Source organism: Microcaecilia unicolor, chromosome 9 (genome assembly GCF_901765095.1).
Source record: "Microcaecilia unicolor chromosome 9, aMicUni1.1, whole genome shotgun sequence".
Classification (NCBI taxonomy): Eukaryota; Metazoa; Chordata; class Amphibia; order Gymnophiona; family Siphonopidae; genus Microcaecilia; species Microcaecilia unicolor.
The window spans coordinates 27,544,230-27,564,654 of NC_044039.1; the positions used below are offsets into that span (position 1 = coordinate 27,544,230).

The 20,425-nt window shown below is 41.3% G+C and overlaps 1 protein-coding gene across 1 annotated transcript in view; it reads right to left on the reverse strand.

The window, feature by feature from the left end:
* WASHC4 (WASH complex subunit 4) overlaps window positions 1-8,218 on the reverse strand; it is a 136,912-nt gene extending 128,694 nt beyond the window's left edge. The window contains exons 1-3 of the mRNA XM_030213852.1: window positions 7,950-8,218; window positions 1,970-2,109; window positions 233-286 (exon numbers count right to left, since the gene is read on the reverse strand). Of these exons, the coding sequence (XP_030069712.1) occupies window positions 233-286; window positions 1,970-2,109; window positions 7,950-8,013 (258 nt within the window). The 5' untranslated portion in view covers window positions 8,014-8,218. The remainder of the gene's footprint in view (window positions 1-232; window positions 287-1,969; window positions 2,110-7,949) is intronic.
* Window positions 8,219-20,425: the final 12,207 nt, after the last annotated feature.

Below are 20,425 nucleotides of genomic sequence, written 5' to 3' on the forward strand. Positions count from 1 at the left end.
AAGAATGTGAGAAAATGCTTTACACCGATAGAATGGTGGCCACCTGAAACAGACTTGTAACAGAAGTAGGAAGAACCTAACAGTGGCAGAAATCAAGCTTAAGTGAAAAAGGCGCAAAGGAATCTCAGGGGGGGTGGGAGGAGAACATCAGAAATGGAGTAAGAATTGTGACAGCACAGTAAGTGGGAACAAAGAGGGTGCATCACATTACTAAAATGCAAAGATGCTTTACCTTATTTTCTGTCTTTATGAGCTCCAACAGAGAAGACTGTTCATACGGCAAAAGCTAGTGTTGATTAAAACAAATACAGCATTAAATAATTATGAAAAGCATGGCAAAACTGAATGGCAAGACTTTGGCAAAAAGACAGAGACTGATTAGACAACCATCTAACAGCAGGGATCTCTTGCTATTCAAGAGGAATCCCCATCCCTGCCCTAAGTGAGCCTCGGCAGACACACCAATAACTATAAGCATGTAACCACCAGTATAATGAAGCTGAGGCTCTGGGTGCTTCCACATAGGAATATTGCATTTAGCAGGGGCAGTGGAACACATACACCAATCTCCAACCCTACCTCAAGCTCTCTTGTTGCTGTGTTGGTCTAAATATTGGTAGGACTCTGGCTTCAGTGGTCTACCTCATTCTACTGCCTATGGTATTTAATATTTATTACATACATTAAGATCACTTGATAACACTAGGAAATGTGCCAACAGCAAACTAAACAACTGAAACTAAGAAATATTCGTTAAGTTTGTGAATAAGTTTTATTCACCGTCATCACTTGAGAGATGTATACGTTAACTAAAAGAAAGCACAGCATTAAGACAGCTGATGTGCTGAGAGTCAAAACACAAGACTAGAATTGTATCAGAAAACCATTGTTGATCTTGCAAAACTTGTCAAGTGCCTCTGAGGACAAATGATCACAAAAAAAAGCTTCCTGCATTAGGTAACATCAGATAATGCAACAGTAACTGAAGGAAGTGCTAGATAATAGCAAGGCACATCCATTTTAGACAGAGTATCAAATATCATTTATTTGAATGTACTGCTCATCAATTAATATCTGAACAGTTTACAATAAAAAAACAGAACGCATTAAGACAAATTTAAAGTTAGTAATTTAAAAATATACAGCAGGCCTTCAGAGAGCAAAATGAGGTCAGTCTCAATTTCTTCTACAACTATTAAATCTGTTACACAATTAAGAAATGAGTGGAGGAGTGGCCTAGTGGTTAGGGTGGTGGACTTTGGTCCTGGGGAACTGAGGAACTGAATTCGATTCCCACTTCAGGCACAGGCAGCTCCTTGTGACTCTGGGCAAGTCACTTAACCCTCCATTGCCCCAGGTACAAATAAGAACCTGTATACAATATGTAAGCCGCATTGAGCCTGCCATGAGTGGGAAAGCGCGGGGTACAAATGTAACAAAAATAAAAATAAAATAAAAAAATAATTCATCACTATATCAAAATACTAAACTGACCTGAATATAGATTTTTTTTTGCCAAAATTAAAAAACAAATTGTGCCTTGAATATTAGAGCTGCACCGAACAGCATATTTTACTATTTGGCCAAATGCAAATAATGAAAAATATTATTTGGCCAAATATGAATACTGAAAATGAATAATGGGCATTGAGCTTTAACATGACAAATAATAAAAGAAGCAACATGAATTCAGAGATCAAGTGTTTATTTCAGTAGGATTTAGTACAGTAGAGCCCCGGATTATTCATATTTGGCTGAATAATGATTTAATATATTCATGGCCAAACTGAATATTCAATACAACCCTATTGAATATATTCTACACAGTTCCAGATGTTTAAGTCAGTATTTCATGAGTGTGTGAATGTATCAAAACCCAATATTCTAATATGCTGAAGATTCAGCTAGATGGAAGTTTGTCTACAACTATACACAGATTTTTCAACACATAGCAATGTATCATCCCAACCTGCAATGAAATGGGGTCCAGACTGAAGTCCCAGACATCTTCAATTGAATCATCCAGAGCATTTTCTATTCTTTTCAGCTGAGAGGTGTATTCTTCCAAGAATTTTCCATAATTCTTCAGCTGAACTTCAGCATGGATTTCTTAGAAAAAAGATAACTGGAGTGTATTAGAAAAGTAATGCAATTTAAAAGGACAAAAAAAGTTCACAGATGTCATCCTATTGTATTGAGAACTAGTACTGGTGAAGTACTGAGGCTACCATCAAAACAGAAACTAACTGTGAGAACCATCAGCTGTTTAAAAAAAAAAAAAAGGTTCAGCCTGGGTGTTTTGATCTTAACTGTCCCATCAACGGTCAAGGTACACAGCAAAAGAATCCACAAAAAACACACAACGGGCTCTCAAGAAAAGGTACAAGTGTGCTTTATTAATGACCCGACACGGGCCGTGTTTCAGCATAAAACAATGCCTGCCTCAGGGGTCAATTCAAATAGGACAGCACAATTATTTCTACTCAGAGAATTATCAATCCACTCTTGGAACGGTACGGTGCTTGGTGCGGAACAAACTGCCATGAAAGCGCGCAAAAAAAAACTACCCCCCCACCCCCCCCCCCCCCCCCAAAAAAAAAACCCACAAGTGTGCTTTGTTAATGACCCGACATTGGCTATGTTTCAGCGTAAAATGACTCCTGCCTCAGGGGTCAATTTAAATAGGAAAGCACAATTCATTCTAAACTTGGCGCACTTTCATGTTGGTTTGTTCCGCACCAAATCCTATTTGAGTGACATACAAGTGACAGAAGTCAAGCAGGTTTTGTAAAAATCAAAGGAAGGAGATGGTTAGAGATCAAAGTGTTCTGCTTTAAGACAAAAAATAATTACCTGCTAACTACTATGTTTCTATATAAATTATTAGCTACAGGAGACAGACACATACAAAAGGAAAGGCAAAAATAAGGGGCTTAACTGTTCCTGCAGGAAAGCTATATAATGTGCAAAAAAAAAAAAGAGGAGACAACAAATATAATTTAAAAAGTTAAGCATTTAAACTTGTGAAGCTTATACAATTCAACTATTTAAAGGAATATCTGAAGAGCTCCCTTAAACCGCTTCTCACTAGCCGCCACCCCCCACTATGCCCACACGATTCCCAAGCTAGCCAAGAGTCGCCCAGCATGCCAGGAAAGGAGAACCTGAAAATCAGCCATGGGCTAGCTTGATTAGGTCCTCATTAATTGCTTAATATTACAAACAGCTCAAAATACTGCTGTTTGTCTTATGTGTTAATCTCCTCACGTCGCCAAAGCCATTCTCCTCTTTTATATGAGCTATATTGGTTACCAATAAGAGGCAGAATATCTTTCAAATTATGCGTTTTAATTCAACAAAACCTGTTTGGTCAAGCCCCATTATATATGAATAATCTTATTGAATTAACCCCTCGTAATGCTGTTTCACCATCTAGAGAATATCTTGTCTTGCATTTTCCTACCTGTAAGAATGTGATATATAGAACAATTCACTATGCTAATTTCTCATATCAAGGTACCAAAGTTTGGAATCAATGAAGTTTACAGATGATTACCTAACTTTTAGAAGTCTTCTAAAAACACATTTCTTCAGTCTGGCCATTCTGAAAACAAAAAACTCTGTTTGAATTTTACCCACACTCTTTTCTTTAATCTCATTTTCCATCTAGTCCTGCCTAATTATGCTCTCACCTATCCACTCTTAATTATTTGTTTGTGCTTAAGATAGTCTAAATCCCTGGTTACTTATTAAACATCTATTAATTTGCTTCTTAAAGTTATTGTAATTTGTGTTATATTCTGTATATTATGTTTTATTCACTTTATTGTTGTTTTTAAGCCACATTGAACTTGAGTCTACTTCAGGCTAATGTGGGACATGAATGAATGAATAAATAAATAAAGTGCATGATAATTAACTGGAAAGTAAATGTTTAACATTTTATACCAACAGAACATAAAAGTTTATTTTCTCCATGACCAAACCCAATGCTCTTTACCCAAAGCATTTTTCAACCTTCCAGCAGCAGCTCCACAGGTAGTAAGCGAGCAGGCAAGAAAGCAAGTTCCAATTCATAAAAGAAAAATTCTTCTTTCCAGAAAGTATAAAGGGAGCCATACTTTAGGACAACACAACTTCAGGGAGCAATGCCAAATTTGTTTATATAAGAATATAAGAATAGCCATACTGGGAAACACCAACGGTTTATCTAGCGCAGTATCCTGTTTCCAACAGTGACCAATGAATGTCACAAATACCTGGCAGAAACCCAAACAGTAGCAACGTTATATGCTATCAATCCCGGGGCAAGCAGTGGCTGTTTCCAACAGTGGTCAAAGAAAAGTGCCAAGGGCCTTCAAGGTTGGGATAAACTGGCCCTTTGTGCTTTTCTTTATGAATAAAGGACCAGTTTATCACATCCTTGAAGGCTCTTGGTAATTTTGTTTCTGTATATTGTACTTCATCTTGCTGTCCAACAGTAGGTAATCCAGGTCATAAGTACTTGGCAGAAACCCAAATGTAGCAAGATTCTATGCACGGGTAGTAACAGTTAAAAATGTCTCTGGCCCAGATGCACTAAACATTAACGACCCTTTAACGATGAAAATTTCCATCGTTGCATGCATTATAGGCCTTTTTCGGAAGCCGCTAGCAGATAACGAAAACGGAATGCAAACTAGTCACTTCCAATTCAAACGTGAACAATTAGCAATGCACTAACCTTACCGACGATTACAACGAATCACTTACCGTCTGAAATTTTACGTGAGCTCAGACCTGTCGTTAAGGCCTGAGCTGTCATCTCCCCGCTTCCCCCTGCACCTTAAATTCTATGCTGGCATGTACAAAAAAAAATAAAAAAAACACAAAACGTGGCTCCCCCCCCCCCTTCCTGCTTAAAAAAGAAAGGGAAAGAAAATAAAATCAAAAAAGGCAAAGGCGCTCGTCAAGAGCGTCCTTTACTGACGTGCTTGCCCCGCCCATCCCCACCCGAATATGCCAGTGCTCCCCGCTTCCCCCCTGCATCCAAACCAATCATCAATTCAAAATAAAAAGCACAAACTTTTTGGGATTTTTAGAAACTTTCAGGCTGCCCCGGCACCCCTCCCTTCCTGTTTCCCAGCTCCGCCTCCCACCATTTTCCGCCCCCGTGCTCCGCCCCACCCGAGATCATGGCCGCCACTCCCCCCCCCTCCACCAGGCCCCACTCCTTCCTACCGGGCCCGCGCAGCGCCTTTCAACTCTCTAAGCGCTGCACAGGCAAGAAGAACGCCGAGTTGTTGCATCTTCACTGCCTTTGCGTCTCCTTTGCTGCTGGGCCCGCCCCCATCTGACGTAAGTAACCTACGTGAATAATGGGCTCATTTTCAAAGCACTTACAAAGTTCCATAGGTTACTATGGAACTTTGTAAGTCTAAGTGCTTTGAAAATACACCTCTAAGTATCCTGCTGATAGAAGAGTTAGTGTTCAAAGTATCAAGGGACCATATCTACAAGGAAGGAGACAAACGCCTTATTTGAGCTCAATGCTTGCTCTGGACTCTCCTCATCTGATCTTGGAACAAGTGATTGTCTCCCTCAACATCGGTTTAATCAACTGTAACTGGTTAAAAGTAATAATACTCTCACATTCTTCCCTGAAAACTAGAAAGCACTGATATTGGCAGTTCAACTTTCCCTTCTAGTGGTTCATAGCTAGATCCTATTGGGTGAAAACAAATCACTAACACTATCTGCGGCAAACAGATTTACAGAAAATCTTCTGGATATCTATTGCACTTCTCAGACTGAATTACTAACCAAAAATAATCATGCCTATAGGGTTATCTGGTGCCTGTTCAGAACTTGGACACACTTTTACAGAATTAACTAAGGCTAGAGAAGACTCAACTGATCACTTCCAAATTCCAAAATCAAGCAAGAGTTGAACTCTACAAGTACGACAGTTACTTGGGATGCTTCTTGGCATGTTGTGTAATAAAGGTGAGACTACTTGTTCACCTCTCTCAACCTGCACAATTAAAGAAAAATCTCTTTCCTTGGTATGTAATTCTCTTCTCTGTGAACATTATGAAGCTTTATTCTGTCTTCCCACAGAAAATGAAAGCAAGAGCAAAGATGAGAAAGTTAGAATAAAAACCAAATACTAATGACACAAATGTTGAAAGTCTTATAACGACTATAGCACAAATACAGCAAACAGCAAGCAAGACTTTCCAAACGTGTGTAAAGTAAATAGAAAATGATGATCTGTCGAATTAAAACAGAGAGCCTGAAGGCTTAAAAAGAAGGAAGAGAAATTACATAAGAAGAAAGAGAAATACCAGGCTGAGAAGGAAGAGTGGCCGATACATTTACAGTACTGAAGCAAAAGAAAAGATATGAAAAGATCCAGGCTTAAATGGAATAGTAAAGGATATCAAAGTAAAATATTTATGGCCACTGAAGGGACACTATCCATGCTTCAAATGTAATGCTAACAAGAAACAGAGGAAACGGATGATGAGAGACTATTCTTCTTTCCATAGCCAATCTGTCACTTTCTTTTAATCAATGTTTTCTTTCACAGGGTAGTTTGAAAAGCGGTAGATCAAAAAACTTAAAATATGCCACAGCAAGCTATTCATTACTGCCCTTGTTCTCCACTCACTGCAACACAACAACCTTTAACAACCATGCAACAGTCTAACAATCCAAGGAAAGCAGAGTTTAATACTAATGCAGTCTCATTTGACAACTAAAGTACACATACACAAGCTAAAACTTGGCCCACAGGATTGCATATTCACCATCAGCTAAATTATTTCAACATGACTTGCCATCAACCCTGGGAGCAAGCAGCTGCAAAAGAAGCATCACTGTTCCAAAACAAGAAAGAAAGGGGGAGGAGGGGAGGAGGAATCAAGAAACGAAAATAAAACCTAAGCCTTTTTTTTTTTATTCTAAAAAGTTGAAGTCTGTCACCCGCTACAAAATCAGCTCTAATGCTTCCAGGCACCAGTTTTGGGGAAACTGTAAGTGCGAACCCCTCAGGAAGATTTCCTACGCAGAAGCGAAATCTCCCAGATTGTGCAGAACCAACGACGAAATCTGTGCAAGAGTTGTTCGTCTGAGCAGCATCCTGGGGGAAAAGGCTCTTCAGAGTAAACAGCAGTTTGGGAAGTGAATTTAATACCGATTAGTGAATATTCACACGGTGGTTAGTATTTATTTGATAAGTATTGAAGCAGAACAGCTATGCTTGTGATAAGGAGGTTTTTGCCTGTGATGATTTAAAGGACCTCCCTTATGTTGATGTTATCAACGACAGAGTGTTCCTTTATTATTTGAGGCTTTTCCTCCATTAAATCAAAAAGTATTTTTATACATCAGACTGATTTGGACATTGATTATAGCTAGATTTTCACTTTAATGTTTGGATATCATTGAAGACCCATCTTTTTAATAAGGCATACTACACATAACAGCAAAACATGCATCTCCTATACCTTTACACAGAACTATTTTATAAGATCTGCTTGCTTTAAACTTCTACAATGTTACTCAAAACCTCTATGTAGCAATAACTGATTACGTTCTAATCTAGTACCACCAAGCACAATACATTGTAAGCCACACTGAGCCTGCAAAAAGGTGGGAAAATGTGGGATACAAATGCAATAAACAAATACAAATAAATAAATATCCTTAACAGCTCTTTCTTGGTGGTGTTTAGATAGCTCTAAAAGTTAATTTAATAAACAGAAGGCGGTTTGTAGAAGAAAAAGAAGAACATTTAGCTTATTCTGAGAAGCAACGGTCTGAGCTGTCAAACGAAAGCACTAAAAAAACAGCCGAGTTCTGCCTCAACCCCCGGGGTTTTGTCCTCCTGAATCCGACATCTCTCCCCGAGAGGTGAGGCAGCAGCTCCGCCCGGTCCCCGTCACCTCAAGGCGCCTCTTCCTTACTCTGCGAACCGTCGTCAACGCGATCAAATTCCCAGTCCGGAGAAAGCGTCTCCACAGCCGCCATCTCCCTCGCTCGCGCTCAGCAACTGCAGCTGGGCCACAGGCGACCCATCGCGTGACCTGGACGTAACTTCCGCTCCCAACCGTCACTCCTCCTCGCGCTCCAGAGACCACAAGGACCCGAATCAATAATGGCCGCCGAACGCTTCTGTCGTTCCAAGGACAGGAGGAATGAGAAGAACGCGACAGACAGTCGGTGTCTCGGGTTTCTCCGCCCCCTCACGGCGTACGGTGGGCTCCGCCCACCTGAACCTACCTGGGCTGCGTGCGCGTTCACGCACTAGGAAGTTCAGCTGTTGTACTATGTGTAGCAAGGTTTAGTTGCTCACAGAGCTGGTGTAGGGTAGGGGGAACAAGTTCCTTAAACTAATTTTCGGTATTGGGCTCCGGTTATACCTTTACCCTACGGAAGTGGCTCGGATATACTGTAGCATTACCTTTTCCATCTTCAGCCCTAGCGCATTGGTGTAGCCACAGGTGGGCCTGGGGCCCATCCACTTAGGGCTCAGGCCCACCCAACAGCAGCACATATTTAGTGCTAGCTAGTGAGGATCCCAAGCGTTGCCAGCTGAAGACCTCCCCCCTGATGGTGCTGAAAACACTGCTCTCCACTTCAGCACAGTCTAAGCTTCCTAAGCTGCTGATACTGGCCTCATCACATTGGGGGGAGAACACTTGGTGCCCACCCACTTCTTGACAAGGCCCACCCAAAATCTGTTGTCTGGCTACGCCCCTGCCTAGCAGTAGGGGACCTCAAACTTAGCTGAAAGAAATGCCTTCTTGAAGGCTTTGAGGATCCCTCCCAAATTTCTGCCCTGGACTATTCGTCTAATACAGGCAAAGTTTTGAGACAAAACACAAGTGTAATTTGGCTAGCTTAAGTACCGGTTTGTGTTGAATCAATATTCTAACACATAATTCTTCAGACACATATGCCTGGAATAGACTTCCTGAGCCAGTGCATCAAGCTCCATTTCTGGCCGTCTTCAAATCTTGTTCAGTACCCATGTTTTATCATACCCACCTTAGTAATTCCCTTATCTCTTACTTATTTGTCCTGTTTGTCTATCCTAATTAGATTGTAAAGCAGGGTCTGTCTCTTTATTCCAGTGTACAGCGCTGCCTAGTCTAGTAGCACTATAGAAATGTAGTAGTAGACTCCAGAGGCAAATGCTTGAGCAGAAACAGCTGCTGTGTCTAGTCTTTTGATTTACTTTATACATCATTGATAAGGACTGTCTTGTTTCCTTTTTGCTTTTTGGAAGTGCCATCTCTTCACCCCACTCTTTGGACTGTATTGCTACAATTGTAGGGACTGGTGTTGCTCCACTTTTTTGGTGGCTGTTCTACCTACCCTCTGCAGGTTCTCAGTTATCTCTTTTTGCCCCCATTGCTTTCTTTGTCTGATGGGCCAGGGTGACCTTGGCACAGATAACATATATTTAATTCTGGCATTTATAATCCACTTTAACCATCAAGTTCAAGGTGGGAAATAATCACACTTTATAAGCAGGTACTTTCTATGTCCCTAAAGGGCTCACGAGCTTGTTTTTTTGTACCTGAGGGAATGGGGGTTAAATGACTTGCCCAAGGTCACAAGGAGTTATAGTGGGAATCAAACCCAGGTGACTATATCATTGATGTTTTCACCCACTCAAACGTGTGAAGTTCAAGAATTCATTCAGGAAAATGTGGTAAAAACAGGGTAGCATTAAAAAAAAAAAGTTTAGACAAATTGTTGGAGAAAAAGTCCATAAACTGTTAATAAGGTAGACTTGAAGAAAAGCAGCATGGAATTCTACCTTATGGGATCCTGCTTCCCTAGACGGTCACCTAGTGCTTCTGCTGGCTCCTAATTGCAAACCCTTCAACAGGAACCACAGTCTTAATAGGTTTCCCTATCCATTTTGGCTGCCTCCCAAAAGGACACAGTGACATCTGAGTCAGATGTTCTTTATGGGCTTGTCTGCCATCTCTCTGCCTGGGAATTTGGTGCTCTGTTGCAGACTATAAAGCATGTTTACAGAGTGTCCTATGTTTCATTGTCTTGCCAGTCTCTTTTCATTCAGTAACCTTTTTTTTTTCTGTTCCTTGTGACATATGACTTCAATGTTGGTTATAAAAATGTGACCCCAGGACTGCTTTGTTAGGATTAATATTATTAACATTTGTATAGCGCTACAAGACGCATGCAGCGCTGAACACCTGACATAGAGAGAGACAGTCCCTGCTCAATAGAGCTTACAATCTAAGAATGGCATGCTTTACCTAAGATGATTTGCAGGTATTACTGGTCTGATGGATTTTAGTGCACAGTTTAGAACCTGGTTTCATTTTTTTTTTTCAGGAAGGTCTGTTGTATTCCATCTTCAAATAACTTGTATGTTTATAGTTCCAGGCATCTGTTCAATAAAGTTGTGAAAGTTAAGAGGTGAATGCATCTCACATATCAAGTTGAATTTAGCAGTCTGTGTAGTTGCATTTCCCAATTTGCAGTGAGGACAGAACATATGTCTGGATTCTTTACACTTCAATGAAAAGCAGATTGGATTAAGCACCTCTCAGGAAAGCTTGCTGATGAACTGTTCTCAGCTAAGCTTTCCCATCTTGATGGCTTGAAAGTTTTTACTGATTTTTACTGTGTATTGACCGGTTTTTGTTTATAGGTTTGTAAGTTTTTATTATGTACATTTTGAAGCCTGCCTTGAGTAGTAGGATAGTGAGGGATATACTTTTTTTTTTAAATAAATAAATACATAAGCAATAAACAAATTGTTAGCCATAGTCATAACCCCCTCCCCCCCCCCTCCCCCCCGTTTGCTAAGCCACGTGGCAATGCCGACAGCCCATTCAAAGTGAATGGGCTGTGTCGGCACTAGCACATGGCAATCACAGTGATACATTTGGGAGCAAAGGCAGTTCATTTTGCTGGGGTGCTGCAGATCTGTGTGATGGCTGAACTAATATTTAATTCAGAAATGTATTTATGTAACAATATTTGTATTCTCCCTGTTCATGGTTCTAGGTGGATTACAAACAAAATTAGAAATAGTAAGATAAAAACAAAAGCTTTAAAATTATAAAATAAAAAATAAACAGCTTAAAAAGGATAAAATAGAGATAACTCATGAAGCAAATGCTTACTGACTGACTTATATATATATGCCTCTACCTCTTAGACAAGAAGAGAAAAGAGTCATGGATTTGATACTGCTTTTCTGTGGTACAACCAAAGCAGTTTATACACAGATAGTTTCTCTGTCCTTAGTGGGACAATGGAGAGTTAAGGGGTCCTTTTATCAAGCTGCCGGAAAAAGAACCCTGCAGTAGCGGCAGGGGCCGTTTTTCCTATGCAAAAGGGCCTTTTTTTTCTGAAGCCAGTAAAAGCCCCCCCCCCAAAAAAAAATGGTCATGCGGTGAGATAGCTCTAACCAAATGGCCGTGCAGCGAGGAGCCCTTACCACCACCCATTGAGGTGGCAATAAGGGCTCCCACTCTAACCTGGTGGTGACCAGGCACAGCAATGCCCAATTACTACCGAGTTATCGCCGCGCCAGCCATTTCTGGGGGTTTTCTTTCTCCACCTGAAATGGTACACGCTCAAGTCGGAACTTCCGCCGGTGGCTGCGTTGGGCCGGCGGTAGTCCTGGAAGAGCAAGCAGTAAGCCCTCGTTGGGCTTACCACCGCTCTGTAAAAGGGCCCCTGAGCGCTCCTCACCAGACCTAATAATAAGAAGGAAGTTGAAGAGTACCCTCAGATTGTGACACAGTGGTGCATTTCCTGATCCTCCATTTGCAGACCTGGGCCATGTCTGTGTGTGTGGTAGTGAAACAGGCCCTAGGCTAAGTGAATCAGGAGACAAGAGGCAAATGGTTCCGAAAGCAGGACACCTTTATTGCTAGCAATGAACAGTACTGAGTTCAGTCTCAGGATACTGCCTCCTGAGCGTCATCTGACATTCGGTCTTATACAAATTAGTGATCATGCGCATAAAACACACCATACGTCACACATACACATGCGCAGTACCTGCACATGCGCAATACATTAGTAATTCTGTAGTTCTCACAGAGAAAAGATACGTCAGTTTCATAGCTTTCATAGAAATTGTTACTTTGCAAGAAAATGTAACTTATTGCAGTGTTCCAGCACGTTCACACAATACAGCCTCTATACATGGGTCATGAGACTGCCTTGGCAGAGCCCGCTGCCTTCCCTACAACCCTAAATTGCTGACTACTACAACTTGTTATCTAGCTGCTGGTTAACAAATACATACTACTAGTAAAAGTCCAAACTGCACAGGTTTAGGTCTTAGCCTAGGCTCATTATATGAAAGCTGAGGTTTTGGTACAAAGCAAAGGTGCAAGTGTGAATTCAAAGTCCAAACAGAAAATCCTGTGAGTGCAAAAGTTCACAAAAGTCCAGTAGTTATACCACCGTGGAGCATGCCACAGGTAAGGCAAAAGTTCATAAGTATTAGGCACCAGGGCTGAAGTTGTCTTGGCAGTCCAGTAGTTGCTACATTACAGTCGTCCACTCCTACAGTAGCCCTCCCGCGGGAGGTGGTGGAGATGAAAACGGTAACGGAATTCAAACATGCGTGGGATAAACATAAAGGAATCCTGTTCAGAAGGAAGGGATCCTCAGCAGCTTAGCCTAGAATGGGTGGCAGAGCCGGTGGTTGGGAGGCGGGGATAGTGCTGGGCAGACTTATACGGTCTGTGCCAGAGCCGGTGGTGGGAGGCGGGGATAGTGCTGGGCGGACTTATACGGTCTGTGCCCTGAAAAAGACAGGTACAAATCAAGGTAAGGTATACACAAAAACTAGCACATATGAGTTTATCTTGTTGGGCAGACTGGATGGACCGTGCAGCTCTTTTTCTGCCGTCATCTACTATGTTACAATGAGGCATATTTTCAAAGCACTTTGGGAGGCTAAGTTCCATAGGTTTCTATGGAACTTTGGGAGGCTAAGTGCTTTGAAAATATGCCTATATGTTACTATGTATGTGTGTAGTAGTGCATGGATGCTGGTGGTATATGTGAGGTGTATGGACTTGAATGATATGATTTATACCTCGGTACCATATGGTTTGTTGTCCTCAAACATATTTGAAGAATGAAAAACAATTATGAGATATCATGTGGTAGAGGGCAAGTTTCAAACATATGAAAATGAGTAACGGGGTAAAATGGCATGGCTGAAAATTGCCCCCTAAAATGTGCCTAAATTTACATGGAGACTTAATCACAGTAAAAAAAGAGGCAGTGCTGTGAATATGTTTAGATCATGAATAGTCTAATTACACCTATAGCAGAGATTTTGTTGCAAATGAGGGAAAAGTCTCAACTACTACGGCTATTTTCACACATAGGTGTTCATTGTATAGCTCGTAGAAAAAGTCATCACTGACTCAAAAACTCTCAATTTTTGTATTTTCTTTTTTGATTCAGATTGATGATAAAGTGGTCACGGCGCAGTGTTCTAGGTGTGAGCAGGTTCCCTGATGAAGACATTCGAAACGGGACCGTAGGAACCAGTGCATTACCCAGCTTAAATTGGATCTAGCGCCTCATCAAGAATAAATCGGCACAGCATTGAAAAAAAACATTTGGCAATACTGGGCAAGATAAGTGAATTAGTTCCATGCTTTTTGATACGTTTAACAGTTTTTTAAGTCTTAAAAAGACGCTTATATGTTGTAATTAAAATTGAAACAAAAAAAGAAAATACAAAAATTGAGGGTTTTTGAGTCAGTGATGACTTTTTCTACGAGCTATACAATGAACACCTATGTGTGAAAATAGCCGTAGTAGTTGAGACTTTTCCCTCATTTGCAACAAAATCTCTGCTATAGGTGTAATTAGATTATCTAGCATAGTAGCAGTGTATCTGGTGTTGGAATAGATCATGAATAGAACAGAATATGTCTATGGGATTTTGAAGTTCCAGCTCAGCCACCCACACAATTAGCATTTACAGAATACACAGACATTTTTTATGCATGTATTTTGCACCTGCACAAAGTTGGTCCATGATCGGTCTGCTGGGCATTCCCCGGGTTTCGGGTCTAGACATTCAAGTATGTTTGTGTAGTCCGTTGTATTTGTAGGTATCATGAGTCCTGGAGGAACAGTCCATAGTTTGCTATTGAGACAGACATGGGGAAGCCATTGCTTGTCCCAGGATTGGTAGCATGGAATGCTGCTACTATTTGGGTTTCTGACAGGTACCTGTGACCTCGATTGGCCACTGTTGGAAAAGGATACCGGGCTAGATGAACCATTAGACTGACCCAATATGGCTATTCTTATGTCCCTACTGGCACTTCTGGGGGGGGGGGGGGATTCTTTCATTTTTTTGGTGCCATACGGGTTGGGGTCCCTATGCTACCAACAGTTCTTATTGTCTCTGCTCATCTTATAAGTACATAACTATTGGTATACTGGGACAGACCAAAGGTCCATCAAGCCCAGCATCCTGTTTCCAGCAGTGGCTAATCCAGGTCACAAATACCTGGCAAGATCCCAAAAAAAGTACAAAACATTTTATGCTGCTTATCCCAGAAATAAGCAGTGGATTTTCCCCAAGTCCATTTTAATAATAGTAACATAGTAGATGATGGCAGAAAAAGACCTGCACGGTCCATCCAGTCTGCCCAACAAGATAACTCATATTTGCTACTTTTTGTGTATACCCTACTTTGATTTGTACCTGTGCTCTTCAGATGGTCTATGGACTTTTCCTTTAGCCGTCCAAACCTTTTTTAAACCCTGCTAAGCTAACCGCCTTTACCACATTCTCTGGCAACAAATTCCAGAGTTTAATTACACATAAAGCCTGATGTCCCTGCCATTCTGCTGCTTTCTGCCTTCTACCTCTATCATATGCATACGTCTGTCTGTGGACATGCGAATAAATGTATGTGTGCTAATGGACAAACAGATAGACAGACAAATCCCTAACATGCACTATTGCTTGAGAAAAATGCATCTAAAAAGAGTAGTGCCATACAAATTAGCAAAAAGCTTTTCAAATACAAGAGCAAAAACATTCAGTCTCATGGGACATGTGGAGTACTAAGTTATATAGAAGAATGCCAAATCATGTAATATGAAACAGTGATATTGTAAGATGACCTCAAGAATATCCCAGCAAGTACTTTACAGAATACTAAATATAACCTTCATTGGTAGAAGATTTGGATTCAGTACACTAGCAACACTTATCCTAATAGCCAGGTCATCAGCATCCCATTGGATCCATCTCTTGAAGTTGCAGGGCTCACTAGCCAGCAACATTTGAAACACTATAAAACAGAACTGCTTTTGTATCTTTATGGCGTTGGACACACCCCTGCCACCATACTGCATGTTTGGAGGGGGATCCCTCCACCACTGCTGTGCCTGGTAAATCTGGCCCTGCTTACACAGACACTGATGTAGCCTGCTGTATTTTGTCCAAGTTTGGGGAGAATATCACATACCTTAATACTGCATTCATAAACTCTTGACTTTCTGCTTAGCTGCCTTAAACCTGATGGCTATGCAAACATTAAGGGAGGGGAGTTATCAATGGGAGCTACTGTTAAGCAGGGGCATAGCCAGACACCCAATTATGGGTGGGCCTGGGCCCAAGATGGGTGGGCAGAACTCCGCCCTGTCCCACAAGTGATTTGGTCTCTCCCTCTCTCGCCTGCATGCCATATGGTCTCTCAAACATCCCCATATCTTTTAAATAGCAGATTTTCACTGGCAGCAAGCAGCAACTAATACACACTGCTCATGTTGGCCCCACAGCCTTCCCTCTGATGCAACTTCCTGTTTCCGCATAGGCGGCAATATATTAGAGGGAAGGCTGGTATGCAGGAAGGACAGTTGTTGGGAATTTTCGGCTGGTGGGGCTTGGGGATCCCTGCCAGACACTTCATAGGTGTGCTGCTACTGGGTGGGCCTGGGCTACTGCTGTTAAGATGGGTTATTTTGCCACAGGTTGGACTATTTTAGCACATGGTCCCATTTTATGCAATGAGACCTTGTACTAAAGTAGCACAATTTGTGGTAACGTAACCTGTCTTAACAGTAGGCCACATGGATAACTGTTCCCCCCCCCCCCCCCCCCAATATTTTAGCACAGGTCTCATTTTATGCAGTGAGATCTAGTTACTTATAACTGGAGTTAACAGTACAATAGCATGTCTTAACGGTAGCCCATGTTAATAACCTCCTCCCTGTCATGTTTTCTTGACCCAGAAGTGAAGTGCTATGTCAGACTGGTTATAGCACTGAAGATCTGTATCATGGGATGGAATAATACAAGTTACTGAAGGAGTGGTAAAAGCCAAGCAATTTGTTTTTTGCATAATAAAGGAAAAGGCATTTTTAAAAATTGTATTAATGAATATTACAGACCCATTCTTATAACAAGTGAAGGGCACAGGAAAAATACAAAAAGCCCTTCGGATTATATGACAGTCCAATAATAATATATTGTGGTAAGAGAGTTCCAGTTATTGGGTTCAATAATGACGATAGTAAATAGACTAGCCTTTAATAATTCCCATAGTGGGGCTAATATAGTTGCCTATAGCTGAAAATGTCACTAGCAGAAACTGAAGGCTGAAATGCTGATGATGACAATGGACCAAGCTAGAAAGGAGGAGAAATCTAGGGAAAACAGCACTGGATTGTTTTTCATGGAAAATCTGCATCCACGAATTCAAGACTATTCTCTGCTGCTACACAGTACCATACTAGCAGGTGGCAGATGAAGACTAGCATGGCCCATCTAGTCTGACCAACAAGGTGGCTAGAATCATAGCTACTCTGTGCAGAACAGGCAGATTACTTCCTTTATACCTTTGTTTACAATTGGACCTGCTTTCACAACCATTCGTTGTGCTTTCATCCTATCCTCCGTGTTTATGCCTTTTTGAATTGTATCACTGTTTTTGCTCCAACTACCTCTACCAGGAAAGTGTTCCATGCATCCATCTCCCTTTTCATAAAACTGTGTTTCCTAAATGCTGCTTTTAAGTTTACCGCCTTGAAGTTTTATTTCATGTCCTATAGTTCTTTAGATTCCCCATCATTGAAAAAAAAGATCTGTTTGCTAATGAATACCTTTTAATTAATGTGGGAAGAGCAGGGAAGGCTCTGAGACTGCATGAGCAGTGTATGCGATTTGCTGCTCACTGCCAACAATCTCCAGAAGTGAAGAGAAAGGTACACCATGGGGAGTGGAGGGGGGGGGGGAGGAGGATTTGATATAGACAGGAGAGATGATGGATTACTGAACCACTGGCAGGGAGGAGGGCAAGTGAAAGAGATGCTGGGAGTCTTCAGCTAGCTGAGTTTTGGGATCTCCGCCAGCCACAGCAAAGATACTCCAGTTTGCTAAAGTCAGTGTTTTTGACTGACTATGCGTGTGAGTTTTGGCAAGTCACATTGGGGCTCATTTTCAAAAGAGAAAAATGTCCAAACAGTGGCATAAATCTGCATTTGGATGTTTTTCTCACAAAAAAGTCCAAATTGGTATTTTCAAAACCAATTTTTAGACATTTTTTCTATGAAGTGCATCAGAAGTGTGTTCAAATCACAAGGGGGGCATGGCAGGGCCATGTTAAGGGTGGGATCTGGGTGTTCCTAACACTTAAACATTTTTTCTGCCATAATGGAACAAAACAAAAACATCCAGGGCTATAAGTTGGAAGTTCTGGCATAGACCTGTTTTATTAAAAAAGCCACAAAAAAGTGCCCTAAATGACTATTATGACCACTGCAGGAATAAAGGAATGACACCCCCCTTACTCTTTCAGTGGTCACTGACCCCTTCCCACCTCACAAAGATGTAAATAAAACAGTACATACCAGCCTCTATGACAGCTTCAGATGTTATGTTTCAACATTTTTATTAGAGTTGCAATACCAATATACTTTACAACATAGTGATATACAATTACATCTCAGTCAACCAATTATAGTATCAACTCTATGCAACAGCATTTATTATATTCCCCCCCCCTCCCTCCCTCCCCACCCAACTCCTCTTGAACCCTGCTTGCAGATGTTAAAGTTATGGATTAGGAATTGGAGTGTCGTATAATTAAATGAAATCATCTACTATTGTCTCTTGCTTGTTACTATTAAACATTCTAGCTCCAACCCTGTGGTCTTCATCTTTGCAGTATCCAAATTTCACATCAACACTATATACTCAACATATTCACATATATACTCATCCCTCCCCCTCCCTATTTGATCTATTATATGTATATTGATCCACTACTATTAGTACTATGAATATTACAAAGTGTTAAGAATTCGACTTCTCCCTCTCGGAGTCATCCCATCCAAGTACCATCCCCAAATTTTTAGAAACTGTGTTTTCCGCTTGTGTGTTCCTTTCGCTTCTCTCGCTTCCCAAGACAGCAATTGATGTATCTGGTTTCGCCAGTGCCAAAAGGTCGGTGGAGATGTTGATGTCCAGTGCTGCATTATGCATTTTCTAGCCACTAAACATGCTTTGCGACAAAACATTATGCTGTCTGCTTTTAATCGAGGATATGTATTTTGAATATCTAATATTAACAGCAATGGATTCATTTCAATTCTGCTGTGCACAATATTAGACAGGAATGCAGCTATTTGTCTCCAGTACCACTGTATTAAGGGGCATGCCCAAAGCCCATGGTATAATGTGTTATCTGCCCCCTTACATTTCAAACAGATAGCAGTTTGTATTCCTCCCGACCTGTACAATTGCTGCTGGGTGAAATAGGCTCTATGTAGCGTTCTAAACGCACATTCTCTAAGGCCTGCCCCTCCAACTATCCTGGGGATATCCCTTATTTGCGTGATTATATTCCGCAGGTTCAGATGTTATGGCCAGTCTTATTAGAGCAACAAACAGGTTCCTGGAATAGCCTAATGGTGGGTGGAGTGCACTTTAAAGAAAATGACCCAGCCCAGGCCCATAATCCACTCTAACTATTACACTTGTGGTGGAAAATGTCAGCTCTCCCCCCACCACCAAAAAAACCATACTGTACCCACATATAGGTGACACCTACAGCCATAAGGACTACTGTGGTGTATATTTGAGTACAGTAGCCTTTTCATGGATTTTGAAGAGCTCACCATACAATATAAGGGGTTAATGGTGAGATGTGTACCTAGGACCTTTTATGTGAAGTCCACTGCGGTGCCCCATAGGGTGCCACACTGCTCTACTAGGATGAAGTCTAGTAGGAAAGCTGGCTCCTCCTGTGTTTTTCACTTGGACTTTTTATTTTTTATGGTCTGAAAAAAATAGCCATACTAAGCAAACCACATCTAGGAAATGGTCATTTTCAAAGAAAAAATATAAACATTTTTCTGGTTTGAAAATTGTCATTTTCACTACTTGATTTTTAGACATTATCAGCAAAATGTCCAAAGTCAGATTTAGACATATCGAAAATTCCTCTCTACATCTCTCTGTACTTCCAAAGCTTTTGTACTTTGCAGATTCAAAAAGAAATCAATCATTTTCAGTCACTAATCTAATACACTTGTTCCTTGAACTTCTTGCGGCACACCTTCTGGAAACCAGATGCTTTGCTCAAGGACTGGGCCATTACTAAGAATTGTGAACAATTCCAGCCCACTGATTTATTCACTAGAGGGGGGGGGGTCTTTTACTAAAGATTAGCCGGAGTTATCTTGCAGCCCAGCCTAGGAATAAAATAGGACCTGTTGCAGATAACTCAAGCTAATCTTTAGTAAAAGACTCTCTAGGCTACTTAGGCTACTTACTCTTCCATTTCCAGGAATTTCATCTCAGAGTTCTCCAGCCATGGAAACAGAGAAACCAGGACACAGCTGAATAATGAACATCTTCTTCTTAGAATTGCTTTTGGTGTGTACATCTGCCTATACTGTACATTTGCAGACAGTGGCTTGTTTTTATTTTCGATCCAACTTTTTAAGGGGAAGGATAGGTGTCATGGTTGAGACTGGAAAGGAAGAGGAGGCAGAGATCCTTGGAAAGTGAACAATTGTGGTACACCAGCTTCTGCTACAGTAATTAGAGCCCCGAAGATGACTTTGCTTCAGTTCATCAGGTTTTGCTTTGTTTTTTCCTAGTCCCTGGTTGCTAGTATTGTGTGGTCCAGGGCTGCAGTCATAAAACGAATATGAGATCATTGCTATGAATTGCGGTAACTTAAGGCGCAATAAAAAAAAGAGGCACTTGTTCCATTTAACCCGAGATGTATCCCTTAGACGCTGAGGCTTTCCAGCGTCCCTCAATTTGGCACCTCCTTAAGGTAGCACTAGCAGCTGCCGTGACAGAGCGCGTGCACCCCGCACTAATGCGCGTGCCCGCCGCTCAGCCCAACCACCGGGGTTGCGTCAGTTCAGTCTCCGAACG